Source organism: Limulus polyphemus, unplaced genomic scaffold, assembly GCF_000517525.1.
Source record: "Limulus polyphemus unplaced genomic scaffold, Limulus_polyphemus-2.1.2 Scaffold5649, whole genome shotgun sequence".
In the NCBI taxonomy this organism is placed as follows: domain Eukaryota; kingdom Metazoa; phylum Arthropoda; class Merostomata; order Xiphosura; family Limulidae; genus Limulus; species Limulus polyphemus.
Window position 1 is genome coordinate 40,840 of NW_013671259.1, and position 19,617 is coordinate 60,456.

At 32.0% G+C, this 19,617-nt stretch overlaps 1 protein-coding gene across 1 annotated transcript in view; it reads left to right on the top strand.

Moving 5' to 3' along the window:
- Positions 1 to 16,471, top strand: part of LOC106472835 (FERM domain-containing protein 8-like) — a gene marked incomplete at its 5' end in the record, with an annotated part of 36,623 nt that extends 20,152 nt beyond the window's left edge. The window contains 6 exons of the mRNA XM_022401373.1: positions 337 to 522; positions 3,211 to 3,340; positions 5,040 to 5,198; positions 10,389 to 10,497; positions 12,113 to 12,208; positions 12,655 to 16,471. Coding sequence (XP_022257081.1) covers positions 337 to 522; positions 3,211 to 3,340; positions 5,040 to 5,198; positions 10,389 to 10,497; positions 12,113 to 12,208; positions 12,655 to 12,698 — 724 coding nt within the window. The remainder of the gene's footprint in view (positions 1 to 336; positions 523 to 3,210; positions 3,341 to 5,039; positions 5,199 to 10,388; positions 10,498 to 12,112; positions 12,209 to 12,654) is intronic.
- Between the last annotated feature and the right edge of the window lie 3,146 nt (positions 16,472 to 19,617).

Here is a 19,617-nt window from a genome sequence, read left to right on the forward strand (position 1 = left end):
AAATGCCATCCCTACTATCTTGTTCGCATTGTTTTTTGACGGATTGATATTAGCCATCTCTATATTTACTTCCTTTTTAGAAAATATTTTTTTCTTTACTTATATAGGTGAGAACTCACAGAACTGCTTTTTGTGTTTTCTATTTTGATTCCTATTTGGGTGAAAATTATTCAGAAGAGAAGACATTTCCATATGCACATGTAATTGAAAAACTCGTATGTTCCAAACAAATACATTTGTTTCATAAGCATTTCTAATTGTATATTTATTTTATGGTTCTCAACTTTTTAAAGGTAATTACTTTTAATGTTTTTTACTTTAATTACTATTATATAGAACTCGAGTTCGAGACTTTCTTCCTGTTCGTGCTTGTAATGCAGGCTGGTCATGGCTAAATTTTAGCTCTAAGAATGGACCTGAACATCGGCTTTTTAAACAATACAGTGCCATATCAACTTCAACAACAACTTACAAACTTTTACGCAAGTATCTCGAGTACTGTTGGGCACTTCCTTATTATGGGTAAGGAATCTTCTCATTAGATACACAATGTAAGATTAAGAAATTGGATTAATACATAATTTAAGTTAGGTAGATAAAGGAAAAATGAGCTGATTAAATAATGACTTTACAGTTATTAGTTTATGTGGTTTTGATTTAGTTATAATATTTATAGATACATTCCAGTTGGATTAATAATGAAATTAAACTAGGCTAGGTGAAAGAAAAGGAACTGATTGAAATACTGACTTTACTTAGACAAATGGCAGGTAAATTATTTTGTTGGCTTTTGAGCAGATTGAAACACATTCACATAATTAATTCTTAAATGTCTGGGTGCATGAAGTACCTGTTGATGTTTTTTTTTGTGTATATTGCATAAAAGAAATACTATATGACATTGTTTGAAACTTGAGATGAACTTGCTATAGCTTCTGTAAAATAGAATATTTTTACATATGATATTTTTATGAATTTGCAACTGTTAAAAGTCAAAGATTTCATTGTGATATGTATTTTATAAGAAATAATTTTAAAATGCTTGCATCTGTTGTAGATTTCAATTACTGGATTTTGATGTTTTTCTACGTTCTCATAAGATCTTCCAATAAAGTTTTATTGTATACAACTAAATGTTATCTTTGTTTTGATTTGAAAAACATGGCATGCAGTTTCACTGTGTTTACAATCACTGGCATATAATAAAAGCAACCTATAAGCTTTTTTTAATTAGTTAATTCAAGCAATTCATGTTATATATACAGTAAGTTTTAAGCTTGTTTTATATTTATTTATGCATTTTTCTTACATTTCTTTTTGGTCATTTCCTTTGCTCATTCAAGTAGTTACTAATAAACTGGATATGATTGAGTGCAAAATGATCTAACTAAGCAAAAAAAAATTCTATACATCATCTTGTTTCATAAAAAATTGTTCTTAACATACTGCAATACTGTAATTCAAATATAAATTTTCAAATATTCAAAGTATAAATTTTTAAAGCAAGCTTTTCACAAACTCTAAAACAGTCAGGAATGTTATTGTAGTGGTAATTGTTTTAGTAACATATGATCAAGCTAAGCTTTTATCACTTTGTTCTAACCTTTATGTGAGGCTCTACTGAATTGGAAGCCATATTTACTTATACATTTGAAAGGAACAAAAAAAGAACTTTCATTACATGGTTAGATTATTACCTATGACTTCAAAATAGTGAAATATAGGCAATTACATCACAGCAACAGGGGTTGAGAAACAGTGATTGACTAAAATTTATAAAACTACATTTGTATTAAATTTATAATGATCAAAGTTTGCTACTTTGTTCAAACTATTTCAACTTTCTTCCAAGAATGCAGTGAGTACTCAGAAAAAAATCCTGGAAATTCACAGATGTTATTAATGTTTACTTTCATAGCTGTTCTAAAATCATTCCAAGGACAAAATGTGCAATTTTTAAAAGTTTTTATTTATAAAGTTAAATAAATACAACTTTTTAATTGAATAAATTTCAACTCCAAAGTTTTTTCTTTAATATGTAGAAGATGAACTACAAGTGTAGTTCCTATAAGCTTTTTTAATTCAACTGTGCAATTTTGCTCTTAGGAGTAGGTTGAACTCAACCAAGCTATGTAGAGTTAAATGTGAAATGTAGTTGTGTTTTCTTATTGAAAATGTTTACACTGTGCAAGTGCACTGTTTATTGATAGTATATTCAGTTATGTCTGTTGCTACCATTTTGGTAAACACTTTGGAACTTGGCATTGGATTTTTCTCTGCATAGAGTGGGCATTAGATTTAAGCTTATATAGTACATTATTATATTTTTATTTAAGGCAAGTTTTACTTTTACTAAAAATGTGAATGTGCTCCCTTTAATGTTCCGCCACAATGTTCATAGCAAAGAGATACGTGGCTCAGATGTGATGTGGTACCCCTCCTCAGATCATCTGATTTGATCCTCTCATTTTAGGGGTGTCCTCTGGATGCTTCTGGGGGATACGCCTGTGCTTCTCTTGCACTGGTCTCTCCTCATTTCAATATGGGATTCAAAGTAATCTTGTGAGAAGAGTGAGAGTACCTTATCGGAAGTTATAATTTTCCTAAATGAAAATATATTTCCGGTAGGTACTTCTCTCTTCTCACACAACCCACTCATCCTCCCCATAATCTTCTGGTGCTTGTGTTTTCTCCCAAACTTTGAAGTGATAGTTCGGTAGTGGCGTGTAGAGGGAGTAACCTACATCACGTGATAGTAGTGCTCTCTTCTTAGTGGAGAGGTTACTCATGATCATTTGCATGAGAGATGTGTTGAAACTGTGGGTTCCAACAGAGGAAGGATGAAGGCTTGTGGCATGTGTTTCTGAAAAAGTTCACATATAGAGGGTAGCACAAAATGAGAAATCTAATCATGTGAATGGAGGGAAGTACCTATTTGAAATACATTTTCATTTAGGAAAATTATAACTTCCAAAGTTATAACTGTTAATAATGTACCACATAAACATAAACCTAATGCCCAGATTTAGGTTTATGTAGTACATTATTTTATTTTTATTTAGGGCAATTTTTACCTTTCACAAAAAGAAGATTAGCTGTTTAAATTATAGGTAATAAAGCATTCAAAATTCTTCCTTTGTTATATTGAAAAATTTCAGATATGTTTGTGTTTATAAAACTTTGTAATATCAAAAGTTCTAACTGTTACAGGAGTGCATTCTTCAAAGCACAGATAGAAAAACCAGCTAAGGGTATCACAGCTCTAATCTCTCATTATGATCAACCTGTATTGGTGGCTATCAACAGGGAGGGTATTCATGTAATTGATGTCAGAGAATCGGTATGTAACAGAATTTCAAATTGAAAAACAATTTCTCCAATCCTACAGGAGTTTTTTAAATGAACTTTTATATATTTTTGGTAAGAAAAAAAAAACATTCCCATTTCCAATAAAAGCCTTTTCTTGTTGAATTGTTCTTGCTCACTCTATCAACAACTACATGGCTTTTGTTTCTGAATGTCCTTTACACAATGCATGACATAGGTCATCTTGCTCAAAGATTTCCAGTTTCCTACCTTCCACATGACTCATTGCACAAGCACTAGAGAAACTATATAAACCTTGCTTTCCCACCACAAGGTTTCCTGGTGGGACAATGGTACATTTATGGATTTAAAATGCTAAAACTAGAGTTTGATTCCCTGCAGTGGACACAGTAGATAGCTCAAAGTAGTTTTGCTCTAAAAACAAACAAACAAATGCACCAAAAGCCATATTTTTCTTATTGGCAGTTGTATGTAATCTTTGTTCCTTTGTTTGTTCTGCTCATGAATTTTGAAGTCAGTATTAAGTTCAAGAGCTGGATGATTAATCGATATAATAGATTACTTATGAGCATCAATTAGCTTTATGGTTCACCAATTTTTCTTAATTATTGTAAAGTTAGTTCAAGTGAAAAGAATAATAAATAATTGATGTTAAAAATATATGAATAGTACTGTGTTATTAATCCTTACCATAATTCTGATTTGTAAATGACTCAAATAAAATTGATAATAATTACATATCACTTATTTAATGTATTTCACAACATTACAGTTATTGTTCATCCAACTGATGATATGATACCTGGGATAGAAAGGTTGTCATGTACAGACAGGTTAAGATCTCTGTAATCCTGAAATTGTTTTATTTTGAAAAAGAAGAGTTAGAGGGGATCTAATTGAGGTGCTTAAGATTGTTAAGGGAATCATTATTTCTCATCCTTAATGGTGAGAATGGTAGGACTAAGAAACACGAGTATAACTTATAGCAGGTTAGGACTGATCTTAAGTTAAGAAGTTTTGGAATGGGTTGCTTTCAGATTTAATTAAGGGAGTTTAAGGGAAGAATTGATAAATATTTAAATGATAAGGGCTGGCTTTGCAAATTTTTTAATATAGTTTAGTTTAGGGAATGGGACAGCCTAGATGGACCAATAGGTCCCTTGTTGCCCTTAAATGTTGTTATATTTAACTGTGTAAAGACTTGCTATGAAAGAGCAAGTACAGTTTGTGTTTGAGAACATGAAAAAGAAAGAAAAGTCCAAATATATCAGCTGGTTAATAGTTATCTTTCATCTGCTATTCATTTTTAGAAGTGATCCCTTTAGTTGTTTTTTTTTTTGAGTTACATGAACTTCACTGTTTTTACCTAAAGAGTAAGCAAAACAGGGGAATAAAATGACTGAGGAAAATATGTAAAATAGTTGTTTAAAGCTAGGTTTGTATTGTAAGAATGCATAAACAATTAAAGAACATTTTAGTATGTTCAAGCATTTTAGGTAAATACAGTTGTTAAAATAAATGTAAGTTTAGGTATGAAATATGCCAATTTATAAACTGAAATGATAGTACTTACTTGTGAATTAAAAGTTCTTTGATAATTACTGATCTGAATTAGTTTTGGTAGCATTTTATTGTTAGATTGTAGTTTCAGTTACTGAAGATATTAGAGTAACATAAGAGCCTAAGCACTAATATATTGTGTTATTCTGCAGGTTATCTTGTTGTCTCTGAGATATCGAGAAATGTCTTGGAATTATGCCTGCCCAAGTAAACCAGAAAATCCTAACTGCCTGCCTTGCTTATTTGTACAGTTCAAAATTCAGTTTCAGAATCCACAAGAATTTAAAGTTTTACAGATCTTTTCAAGACAGGTAAGTTTGTTTGTGTTTTGTATTTTAGCATAACTATTAAACTCTCTCCACACATTTTTTTTATTTTGTGTATCAGCTGTTTGAATTAATTTTATAAGCAGTTTAATTTGTACTGTAGTAAACATTGAGTTTTATATATATTTTTCTGTTTGCTTTAATTCTGAAACATACCATCTTTTCTCATACTAAGGCTATTACTCAACTGCCAGGGTTTCTTCCTTTGCCCATCTAACCATTGGGCAGATTATTTTTTCTCACTTGCTCCAGTCTTTTGTACCCCACTTAATTGTACTTGGTGATATTTGTCTCATGACACTCTCCACCTAGCTCAATGCATCCTCTATCCGGGTACTGTATATTTGCACCTTATTCAGATAATATTGTCAGTTTTTTCTCAACAGAGTGTTCACTAATGGGTTTCTCTGTGTTAATATCATTAGGAAATACCTTGTGTTACCTAGTTGATTTCCATTTGACAAGCAGATATATGGCATGAACTTTCGGTCTCTCCTATCCCACCTCTGATATCAAGTGTCGCTTAACAATTGAGGGGGATAATTCTTAGTTGAGACTGTCAGTGATCTAATTGTAGTGAGATGGAGACAAATATTCAGTTCGGTGGTGTTCCTCCGGGGGGCTCTGAGGCTGCAAATGAGGGTGATCCTGGACAAACTGGAGCAAATTTAGATCTGCTTTTTCCTGCATCATCTTTTATTCTGTTGGCTTCTCAGGAGACCACTTTGGGATAAGCTGCCTCAGGCTCTTTTTCTTCAGTTAGTCCATCGAGTGTGTGATGTTTTGGTTCTTTCCCCAGTTGCGTCTGAGCCTCCTTACTTGGTGGCTGAAAGGTATGGGAGCAAATACTTAGTTTCCCTCCATTCACTGACATTGTGGTTTATACAGGGAGGTTTACTGCTCAGTTATGTGAAGGGACAGCTATGCCTTATTCATCACAGTTGTTGGAACTATGTGATTTAGCTTACCACCACCAGGTGTAAACATATTCAGACTCTTAAAGAATACATCTGCTCCTAGAAATTAGGGGTTCTAGAGTGGACTTTGTAGTTAACCTGAATAGATCAATGCCCCTTGGTGGGGTGGCGGTAACTCTGTGGACTTACAACTAAAACTACACTTTGTTAGAAGACACAGGATCACCAAATCTGTTGATTATGAGCTGGACCCATTATTAGCATGCACATTGGTTTGATTGTTGGATTCTATATTCATCCTTGCTGTCCTTGACATCTTGACTTTCATTGGCTCCTCCAGGGGGGTCATAGTTCTGCCCCTATTCGAGGGTCCCAACCCCCAACATCAGCCCCTCAGTCTATTGGTACTCAGAATAGATTCTTTCCATATCCAAGAGTTCTGCTGCTTGGTCTGAATACCACCAGAGGCATCAGTGATTATTGTATACCTTCAGGGTCTGTGGGAGATTGGCTCCGAGAATTTCTGGACGTGTGGTAAACCTTAACTACGGATCCAAGGGAACTTCGTTCCTTGAGTCGAGATTAGTCATTCAGTTCACATCTTCTCCACCAACCTGTAGGGTTTCCATCTCCCGCGGATCTTCTAGAACTATCAGAGTTTGGTTGGTCTTGGGGTAGAGAGAGAGTGATGTCAGTTCTTCCAGAGTTTTATTCCTCTCAGTTCTTTGGCCCAAGAAGACAGGAGATTGGTGTCCAGTTATAGATTTTTCTCATCTGTATCAATTCCTAGGTTCTCCAAGGTTCACAAGTGACTCATTCCTCACTCTGAGTTGGCATTTTTTACTAAGAATGTACATGTACAAGTTTGATGTAGTTGGCTCCTACGTGTACATTGCCATAGTGGTGGCATCTCACCACTTTTGGCACAGATGATGAGGCTTCCCTACACAATGTTTTAGACCTGCTTGCTCTTCAAAAGGCTTGCCTCCTGCTCTGGTCTTATTAAGGGGAAAATCATCAGGCTTCACAATTCCATGGTGGTGTCTTGCATTTCTTGTCAAGGGGACACTTAATCCAGTGATCCTTGTTTTCAAACTTTGGATTTCCTTTCTTGGGACCACTTCCATCATTTCACCCTACTAGCTTGCTATGTTCAATAGGTGATGACTGTGGTAGCAGGTCAATTGTCTTGACCCAAACAGATTTTCCCAACACAATAGATGCTGCATCACAAGGTTTTCTGTTGAATTGGCTCTCATTTTGAAACACTGATTGGCCACTTTTTGGAACACCCATATACTGGCAGTTTGGTCTCCAGTGCCTTACTCTTGGACTTTGGCAATGGATGCATTCCATCAGGATGGAATAGGATTACAATTCTAGGCCTTCCCTCCAATTTGTATGTTACCCAAGGTACTAGATTAATTTGTTCCAACCCATTCTCAGGTACATTTGTTAGCACCAGATTGGCAGTTACTCCCTGGTTTCTGCTTCTATGGTACCTTCAGGAGTGTCCACCTCTTCCACTTCCTCTTTGGCCATCTCAGTGGAGGCAGCCATGACTTGACATGGTTCACCTGGCTATCAAAAAGCTCAAGCTTCAGGCATGGAGGTTATGCAATACTTCGCATGGCATCATGGTTTAATTTCAAAGGTTCCCATGTATCTGTCTCAGTTCTTTGCTTAGTCCCGTGATGGACATTTATTAACAAGAATGACACGTATCTGCAATGGTGTATTGAGAGGAGGTTAAACCCACTTCAATCAGAAGTGCCAACCATAACTTGTGTTTTGACCTGGCTCTTTGGCTAGGGTTTTGCATCTTCCACAATCACCCTGTACAAGGTGGCCTTATTGATTACCACTTGACACTGAAGACAAAAATTCTTTGATTCCCCAATACTCTCTGGATTCCTTAAGTTGCTTTGGGTCTTTTGTTCCAAACAACCATTCCAGTTACATAACTGGTATGTTAAGGTTACATTACATGCCCTTTCTCAACACTCACTGTGCCTTAGCTTCATGTGCTATCTGTCACCTTTCCCTGAAGGTTTATTTTTCATTGCTACTGATCTACAGACACTGCCGGTCGTAGTGGTTTGTGCTGATTGTGCACAGGAGGCTTTATCATTCTACCTATGTTCTCAGACCAGGTCTTTTTCCCTAAGACACTGTCAGACAGGAAAGGGGATAAATCTTTTTTCACTGATTCATCTGATCACTATTTTTCACTTTTATGACTGATCAGATTTCGATCATTTGTTTTGTCCAGTGAGGGTCTTGAAGGTTTTATTGCCCACACTAATGCCTTTAGAGATGCTAGAAAATGACTGTTTATTCATTGGGATCATTCACTTTTCCAGGATTTACCCCAGGTTACATTGATGAGGTGGGTACAAAATTGATTCATATTGCTTATTCAGGGCTCTCTTTAAAGGAGAGGAGTCTTCTGTGAGTCATGTCTAATCAGATTTGTCGCATTTCTATATCCTTAGCAGCCCAGGTTGAATTGCCCACTTGAGGACATTGTGTGGGCTGGTATGTGGACCTCTCCTGATATTTTTATCTCACATTATTTGCATGTTTTGGCAGTATCTTCATCTGAGGGTTTTCGATTATCCCCTGCAGCTATCTTAACCACTTCCACTAGATTATACAGAGGGGGGAGTATTTTCATTGTTATGCTTGTTTCTGCTTTACATTTCAGGGCCCCTTACTTTATTTTCACAGGATCCCATTTTGTGATGAGTGTTGCCCAGGTAGGTGTGTTTTTATCAAACTAATTCACCCTTAAGGTGGAGTAGAAGGTTTGTCCACTTCAGTGTTGCTCACCTTCTCGACATGATTCCGGTGGCTTAGAATGCACACTATGGGCACAGGTTGGGATCCACTTATAAGTATATATATGTTGCAGTCCAATTGTCCTAGCCACCAACATGGGATATAGGAAGAACCATGGCCCTATAGTTCCAACCCTGAGCAGTGAAACCTTGATTATCTGGTTGGGGCCTGGCCAATAGTGTTGATAAATCATGTAAAATTCCACCCACAGTGTATGAATTAAGTTTTGGGTGAAGAGCATACCTGTTCTGGATGTAGTGTGGCTCCCCCACTAGGGTGCCAATCTTTTATTGACACACCCATGATTTGTGCAGATACTTTCTCTGTGGATAATGCCCTCACTGGCTCTTCCATCTTATGAATGTGTGGTTCTAGCTGTAGTGTGAGGGGAGGTAAGTATGTTTTGGAAGTTAACATTTTCTTAAATTGAAAATGTATTTCCAGTAGTACTTACCTCTCTCTCCCACTCTCCCACCCTTCTTCCCCCACTAAGAGCCAGTGTTAGAGACTGTGGATTGAACCAGTCTTGAAAAAGTGATAACATTATCTGAATGATGTGCATATATACAGTACCAGGATACAGGAGGCATTGAAGTAGGTGGAGAGTGTCAAGAGACAAATATCACCAAGGGCAGTTAAGTGGGGTATAAAACACTGGAGCAAGCAAGAAAAAAAGTCAGACCAATACTTAGATGGGCAAAGGAAGAACCCTGGCAGTCAATTAATAGCTATAGTGTGAGAAGAGGTAAGTATTAGTGGAAATACATTTTAGATTTAAGAGAATGTTAACATCTAGATCTTACATGTCATATCATTGTGCTGTTTTTATTCAGTCTCATATACTAATAGTTAATAAAGTTTTTTTATAAAACATACATTGTTTATCAGATTGTTAATGTTAAAGCTTGAAGCCTATTTTAAATTTTCGTGATTAAAAACATATTCATTTGTTATGTTGAATTTCGAAATTCAAGTCAATATTGTGATTATCATGATAAAAATTATAGTGACTTTATGTCTTATTAATAGTTTGTAGGCCCCATAGTTAAAATATGATTCAGTTAGCAGCAACAGTATTTGATACTTCATATTGTTGAGTGTTATGTGATACTTCACATTTAGTTTAAGGTCAGGCTTATTGTGATAAACATGAAAATATATTAGATAAACCTTATTCTGAAAGCCTATTTATATTTCTCTTGGTATTCAAAAACGTTTTTTGCATGTGTTTGTTTTTTGTGTGTGTTGCTAAATCAAGGAAATTCAATTTATTCTTTGCATAAAATATAAACATTTAAAGATAATAACTTCTGGTCCAAGTGGTTTCTACTCTGAAATTAAGCTAAATTTTAAGAAAACCTTTAGTTTTATATAAAGTATACTTTTTTGAAAAGGCTTAACTTTTGTACGTATTTAGGCGGAGCTAATGGACAAGCTGATTTCAGCTTTCGTTGATGAATTAAAACACCGACCTTCATGGGATGATGATGAAGTTGATTTTGCTGGGCCATCTTCCAGCCAAGATGGTATTTTATTGTATCTCTAAGTAACTTAACTATTCGTTTTGCTACAAAACAGTCATTTCTGAAAATGTTGGAATCTTCCAGAACAGCTTTTAATGCTATATATGCAAACACATAAAAATTGATGTTAGATAAAAGAAAATTATTTGGAATTTAAAATGGTGAAATATACTTAAAGCTAACTTATTGTACAATTTACAATACTTTTAAAACTTACTAACCACATCAAAAATTTTATTTTTATATTTAGCCATTTTCTAACATTATGTTCACAATAAGAATGCATCAGGTAAGATTTATTTAATAATTAAAATAACCATCATACTCTAAAACTATTTTTGAGTCTGAATACTTTATATTTCAATAACTTGTGAAACCAAAAGTTTTTTGTAAAAAGCATGTTTTAAGAATTCTCTCAATGTATAAATAATTATCATATTCTTGATGTAGCAACACATTTTTTCAAAATTTATTATAAAGTACATGTGGAAGAGGTGTTAAATACATAGTATAGGAATCTGTTACTCATAAGTTACATCTGGTTTAAATTGAATTTATTTTGCACAATAATTTCCCTGAAAGGGAGCCAAAGGCCACCTGGAGGGGTCACCTGTTTTAACCACTTACAACATTATACAGTAGTATGTTATCTGTCAATTAGTCAGTCAGCAGACACTAAAATGACGTCAGTAAAATGTGCACATGCCATGAATCACGAGAATTATGCACTCTGTAGGCTACAACACAGCATGACATAAGAACTTCAAAAGCAAGAAATAAAGACATTTGTTACTCATAATTTTGGTTTTATTTACTCTTGAAACAGATTACTTTCGGGGACCCTGTGGAAATTCATCAAGTAATTAAACATTTCTGATACACCATTCGGTGTTTAAGTTTAGTGTTGTATTTTAATTTTAATAATTTAACTTTTTTTATTTGTGGGACTTTGTGCTAATGATGCTTTCTAATTTTTTTTAAGAAAAAAAAAGAGTTAATAATCTATATCATTAGTGACATTTTTTTTAGCACAAGCTAATTGTGTGTTTTATACACATGCCTGAATAAGCTGAGCATGAAAGCAAAAAGGTCTTGCATAACTTTTTTAATAAGAGTTAATGAACATAATTTAGTTCATTCTTGAAGTTTGCCTGAAGTGAATTCTTTTTGCCATTTTAATAGTGTGCTGCTTATGATTTTTTTTATTGAGCCTTTGCTTACATTCGAGTTGAGAGAGTAAAAGGTTTATAAATATTACAAAAGGATAAACTAGATATGGTGTAGTTTCTAAAAGTGTTCATAAAGAAAGCAGTAAATAACAACAAAAAGTGTTTATGGTTGAATTGCACAAGGAAGTTAGAATTCTTTTAAGCCTAATGAGAACAGTTTTTGGTATAGTCTGTTTCTTGACGGTATTAATGATTAATAAATGTTTTCATAAAAAATACAAGCATGCAACAACCTCATATTTTTAAATGTTTGATTACTACTGACATTTATGGAAATAGTTTTCATTTAAAGTATTTTATTTTTCAGTTTACATATATTAAAGCAAATAATCGCTGCAGTTATTTGTGTTGTTTTATAATTAGTATTGTTTGCATTTCTCACTTTGCAGACTTTGGGCTTCCCATCACTCCACAGAAGATAAGCTCTGATTCTTATATTTCTGACAATATAAAGAAACTTTCTCTAGCTACTTTTAATGAAGATGGTAAGTTTTTATGAAAAATATGTTTAAGTAAGGGAAATGTTTGTTGTAAAATTCAAATATTTTAATAATGTCATAAATAAATTCTTTAAAACTGCTCGATAAACTGTGATTGCACATAGTTTGACTAAAATATTTTACTATTGTTTTTTTGTTTAGTCATATTATTGCAGATGAATATAGTTTTCAGCAAATTTTGATTAAAGTTTCTAATCCGTTCTACAATATCTGGCTATATGAGCAGTATAAATGAACAAGTTAAAAAAAAATCAGTCCCGAAACTGGATAATTGGAAATAACAAGAATAATTACAAGTTTTTGATGTATGTTTGGACGAAAGTATATTGAATTTAACAAAAGCAAGTTTATATTAATTTGTTGTTCCCTTATGACAATCACTGAAACTTAAATTGCATAAAATACCAAATTTGAGTCTATTTTTTGTACAGGGGAATGCACTTCGTGTTCAGGATCATGGGCATTTACCAAGTAAAGAGAGAGAATTGCAATGGATTTGGTAGCTATTTATTGTAAGATGTTTTATTTTAAGATAACTAATGTTGATAAATGAGTTAATGTACTTAAAATCTGGCTGAGGATTGATAGTCTTCTTATTTCACAGTCTTCACTATCTGAAAATGGTAAGCATAACAAATTTATGAATAATCCTTGCAGAGTAAAGTTAATATGATAAACCTATCTGTACAATAATTATGAGCAGTAAATGATTTCCACCAATATCATACATGTAATGAAAATAACAAGTTAATTTTTTTATGTTAATAATAGACCTGCTTATTCAGAAATATAAAGAGAAAATTATGAGTTATTCAGCATTATTATATTTTCTAATAAAATGTCAAAAATTCATAAGGCTTTAGCAAAGTATGAAGTAACATCAATTTTTCACTCTTTATTTAACATGAGAAAGATCTAAACAAATAATGTGTAGAGTATAATATCTGAACAAACTCGCTCAAAAAAAAGTAAAATATAAATGAACTCTATTAAAAAGAAGTTTAAACTGAGATTATCTGAAACTTTTGTTCATGAATTTCATCATCACGTAATAATTTATTGTTTTGTTAATTATTATGGAAATATCTGTAGTTTTAATTTCATATTTGACCTGATATGGTTAACCATTTTTCTTGATGTTTTGTCTGTTTGAATTCCATTCACATTTCAAGTTTCACAATTAAACTAATATGGTTTAGCTAATTGATTTCTTAAGTTCATGAAAGTTTTTCATGTAATCATCAATTTTAGAGAAATTGTATGCTGGCAAATTTTCATGTATTCTGAAGAGAAAAAAAAAACATTTCTTAAACCATTTTAGAACTTATTCATATTTGTTACAAATAACATACAAGTTATGTGTCATGCCATCAATATTTTCAGTCTAAAATTTAAGTGCCCTTTGTAACTTTGATCACATTAAAAAATGTATCTGATTGAAGTAGAAAATTTGGTAATTTGTGTCAGCTTGTATAAATAGTGTGTAGTTGATTTTTGTCATATACATATTGTTTTGATTTTATATTTATTGTTATTTGTTATCTATGTAATATGTATACTGACATTTCAAAACCTTTTATAACTAAAACTTTAATTTTGTTAATACAATCTAAGAACATATACATGTGCAATTTATGAGGAAGTCTTGATGTTGCTGTGTCTAGTCAGTGTTTTTGATTTTCTTCTCTTTACCTCGTTACATTCTATGAGTATGACAGTATTTTTATGTTTGCTTACTAGTACGGAATAGAATGAGTGTTCTCTAAAAAGGTTAACTTGATGGTGCAGTAATGTTTTTGAAGTACAGATACTTGCTTTTGATGAACTGCTTAGTAATGTTTGAAAACCTTCTTGAAGTTTTTAATTTTGTGTACTTCAATTTATCTGGTCATGGAAAAGCATTTTATAACGTGCAGTTTTTGAAGTTACTTTTGAAAGATGTGCAGAAACAAGGTATCAAGAACAAACATAAGGAATTAAAATAGTCTTGAAATACAAATTAAATGTTTTCTCAGGTAAGCCATTTAGTTCTTGGAGTCGAAAAAAATGCATATTCTGTGTAAATGAAGAAATTAATTTGTCTCAGAAGTTTAACAATGGAAAAACTTAACCTCTCATGATCCACATGTCATAATGACTGGACTGATTTAACAGATATCCAACCTGTTATTTTAAATAGATAATACGCATTAGGAATCCTGAAAATAGCTGCAAACAAGTCATAATGCACAATCACATTCTTAAAATGAAAGCATCATATTCTTATTGAAGTAAATGAAGATAAAATGGGCAATGACTGGCTAGAACTGAAAAATTGACAATGTTTCAAATTTGAATGATCTTTTGGCTTTTGAAATGTCATTAAATTTTCTGAACTAGGCCACTATTACCTATTTCACTCCTTTTACGCCATCATGAATATTCTACCTAAACCTCCACTGAGAGAATATTCTTATTGTTATCTACAGTAATAATAATTTTTACTGAAAAGTGGGAATATAAATCCCTAGTTAACGTAAAGGATGCATATCAAGTTGACTCCTATGCCTACGAGTAAGCAAGTTACATAAATAAGAAACAGTAACATCCTTATTTACTACTTAATGGAACTGAAATAGATATACTTGATGAAACACTGAAAAGTAAAGACAATTTGAAAGCTAGGCATGTGTAAATTTGTTTTTTAATCTAAAGCCTAATTGGCATTCTTCATAATTTCTTTTGAATATTCTGATAAATTTTGAGTTATTTTGAGAATACATTGGTTAACTTGGATTAGTTAACTCATCTTGTCAAATTTTATACTAAATAAGGCTTACCTTTGTTTACCCTGTTGCTACGGTGTCAAGCATATAATGTACATTACATAATAAATTTATTGGCCTATTAATTAACTTTTAAAACTAACTTCTGGGAAGATGGCAGTATGGAAAAACAGTTTTAAACCCAATTACTATTAAGCAAAATACCTAAGTTCATTGCCTTAAACAAATATTATATTAAAAAGATTAGAAGCATCTAGCTTACTTATTTCAGCCTTTATAGATTATGTTCTTCTCAATGACAAAAATTAATTTCAATTTATTTTAAGAATACAGTCATTTAAACTTGGATAAATTTGTTTAGTTTGTGGAATTGTATACCATGTTGTTGGTGCTAGTTTATATGCACTAAAAATTGCTAGAGTAATTTATTGAAAATTCATCTGCAGATTGTTTCCATATTTGTCGTACAATAAAAGTCAAATATATACGTATATATATATATATATAACTGTGGCTTGAAAGCCTAGAAATATTTGAAAATAATGATTTTAGTGTGTAACATCATATTCAATGACCTGTTAAATGTTTCTTTTTATGATGATGAAATCAGTATACATTTTCATTTACAGTGTTTTATAATTTAAAACATACACATGGTGGCCATATGTTTTTTTTTTTACATGGCAGTTTACAGATACTTACGATTAACATTCACCTAAACTACAGAATGGCATGACACAAGTGAGTTTTCTAGTTTTGTTTTTTAACTTATGAGGAACATCCTATCAAAGCTGTAAAAATTTACTTATTAAACTATTACCCATTCATCATTTGAAAAATAGTCCAATATTTGAACTGACATAGAAATTGTAGTTGCTGGCAACTAACTTATTAACATTATGTTAGGCTAGCACAGTTTTTGGTGTAACTTTAAATCATTTATTGAACTTGACACTCTGTAAACTTCTCCAATAAGAAGTAAATTTTATGATTTAAATAAAAAATTATTGGTAAAGTACACATTGTTTCAATAAACTGTTTGGTAATTTTTTGCTTTTGGATTTTGTGCAAGTATATGGACAAGATTTTTCTTATTGTACATCTTTATTGCCTTCTGGTTAGCTTAAATTTTTATCTCTAAAATGCAGACCCCAAGTGTATTATCAAGAATATCACTGAATGTCATGTCTATTTATTGTTCTTTGTACTAGGTTAAAAGTTTATATTCTCTTAATATATAGTTGTAATGTAAGATATCTAGTTTAACTAATCCAGTTAGTCTAGAGAGGTGTATTATGATGGAAAATATGTAAATATAACATTTTGGGGTAAATTTTGTGATGTGATTGGACAGGTTGTGATTTATGTCTGATTCACATTTATACAAAACTGTACTTTCTGTACAATCATTTTCTAATTTTGCTGTAAACAATAAATTATTGTCAATGTAATAAATAAGTGATTTACCGCTCTTTTCTCTTAATTCAGTTAAGTTACTCATATTTGAACACTGGAATATCAAGCTCACTGTATAAGCTCCACATGAAGAAACATTGTATATTTAATGTTTACAATGGAAATTATTTAAATGTTTCCTGTTGAAAATATTAAAAAGTCCTTTTATCATTTAGAGAAATACATATCTTTGGTTTGAGCAGAAAAATTTCCAACTAATCAGTAGGACATGGAAGGTTAAAACTGGGAGATAAGTATAGAATGGATCATCATTTTGTGAGTGCAGCCTTAATACTTACATTATTTCTCAGTAAAGATTTTGTGTTTAATCTAAAAACATTGACTGTCCCCTTAGTTTTGCTGCTGACTAAACAAAGTATGAATTAAAATAGGGTTTCAGATCTCATATCAACGAATTTCAAAATGCAAATTTCAACTGGTAATAGTCACATGTTACCTTAACCTCATGAATGTTGTTTTGTAAGTTAACACCTGTGACGAGAATGATAACCTGTCATTGTTTTGAAATTTTAACAGAGGAAGTGGGGTTAAACAGGTTATCATTCTTGTATAACTTATAACTTTAATTAGATGCACACCAAATACTGTGCTTGTGACAGTAAATAAATGAACTGTTGTTGTTTTGAAATTTTAACAGAGGAAGTGGGGTTAAACAGTTCATTTATTTACTGTCACAAGCACAGTATTTGGTGTGCATCTAATTAAAGTTATAAGTTATACAAGTTTTCAATTGTTGTTATTATATTTAAGAGTGAAAAAAATAAATCTTCTTGGTTTACAATAACATTATTCAAACACAGCTGATTGTAAATAACACCTAAAGGATCAGTTTCCAGTCTTATTAGTGATACATCCATTTTGCCTGTTATATTAACTAAACTTTTAAAACTATGATTTAAAAGTTAAAGCTCTGCCATTACAAGTTAGCAACTAAAGAAGCTTATCAAAGTAAATAAATATATTAATAAATTTAAACAAAACCATTATTTGACCATGATGAGATGGGTTGGTACTTTATTTGAGGAACAGAGAAAATTAATTTCCTGAGGACTTAACATGCTAATTACTGTATATATACATGATTTGAGAAAAGAAATTAAATTAGTCTGATATTTTAAATGTATGTACCTCTTTCTACATGTACTTTTATATTTTAATTATGCTAAGCCTTGAAACACTTAAAACAGTTTATAAAGTACATTTCTCTTCCACTGGATGCTCAAGGTACAGAAAGCAATATATGTTATTTGCAGTAACAATATGAAAAGTAGAAAGCATGGATATTTTGTATATTACTAAATTGTATATGCAGTTCCACATATCTTAAAATATTAGGAGTTTGACCATATCAGTTTGGTTAATTGTAGTGCTGCAATATTAGTATAAATTAGACAGTTTTTTAACATTCCTTCCATTCCTATTATAGTAAAGTATATTTTTATAAGGGAAATGTTTTTAACAACTCATCTGGAGACCAAATTTTATTTTTGGTGATTATTAACTCGCATCTTTTAAAAGAACAAATATTTTCTTTTCAAAGTTTGATTGATTTTTTAATCCATTAAAATTGTTAATAATTTTAGTGTAACCCTTCTTCCCTTGAGTTATTTCCTAATTAACCATTTATATAACACATTTGTTTAAAAATATGCTTTTAAAAACATCTGATGCAAAATTTTCCTCAATAATCATGGGAAGCACAGAAACCTTTCTTTTCAAGGTCAAAATGCAGCTTTAACAAACCATAGTTAATTTAAAATCTTATGAAATCTGAATATTAATCTCTAGCAAGTATGTTGAAATGATAGTATCACAAGTTATCTGTCGTAAAACCAGAAGAGTTTAGAAAAGTACTTCATAGGAACATTGATTATGCTTCAGTTCAACACAGTGACCAACCAAATTAAACAGTTGAGCCTATTGTGGAAACAGTATTGCTTTGTGGTCAACAACACAGTACCAGGGGGGCATCATAATGAAAGTGAACTAGACTTATAAAAAGAGAGACTAGAAATGTAGATGTAAAAGACCAGAGATTACCAGCTGGTAATCAGGTGCTCAAAAATAATTTAAACTCAGCTCCAAGTAATAGCAAAGTACTCAATATAATATACCTGAATGTTATGAAGATAGCAAAAAAAGGTGAAAGGTTTTACAGAATTTTAATATATATATATCAACACCTGGACAAGTAACCATTTTTGTAAGATAAATTGAAACTCTGGTAAGATTTTATATGTTTTTTCATTGCTATGGACCCAACATATAAAAGATTTTCAGGCAGAAAACTGCCAAATTTAAACCTTTCTCTTGGAGTGTCTGAGAGGTTAAGGTTATAATGTAGGTTCCAACATGTCAGAAAAGTACTTGTCAGAATTTTAAAATGTTTCTTTTTTTGCTAGTTGTCAAAACAAAAGGCTTTTACTTATATTTCTTAATAGTATAAATATACTATGTTGTTGTTGGGCTTAGGATTCTTCTACAGTAGGTGTCTTTGACTTGTTAGCGATAAGTTCAATGATGAATAAACAGCACAAACTTGTTTTCAAATAATATAAATATATATTCGTAACAAGTTAAACATACGTACAACAAAGTCTTCACACTATAGAGATTACAGGCATATCATAAACATTATTTATATATATAATTCTCTTCTTCTTGTAAAAAGTCCATTTACGCCTATTTAATTACTTTGGAATTTCAGTTGACAAGCCAAACTATCTTCTGTACTACTATTGCACTAGTATTTTGTGTGTTATTCACTTACAATTGTGGCATGAGTTACAGTAATCGTTTGGTCTTCTTTGTTCTAAGTATTCTCTGTTCCTTTTGTCAAAGTGATCTCAGGCTGATTCAGTTACTATAGAACCATGTTTTGATGGAATAATTCTTCTTATCTCCTGTTAGTCTTACTTTAACATATAAAAACGTTAGGCCTATCACTTCTATTGTAGTTAACTTTACGCCAAACTTTTCCTTGCCCTGTAACTTTACTCTTTTTTTGCTATTATCTGTCTGCTGCTTCCAATCATCTCACACTATTTATATCTTTATCACGTAATTGTCTACCTGCCTTCTATATTCTTAACAGCAGTGTGTTGCACATGACGTTCAATAGTCTCAACATCAATGAATTATTAAGAAAACTTT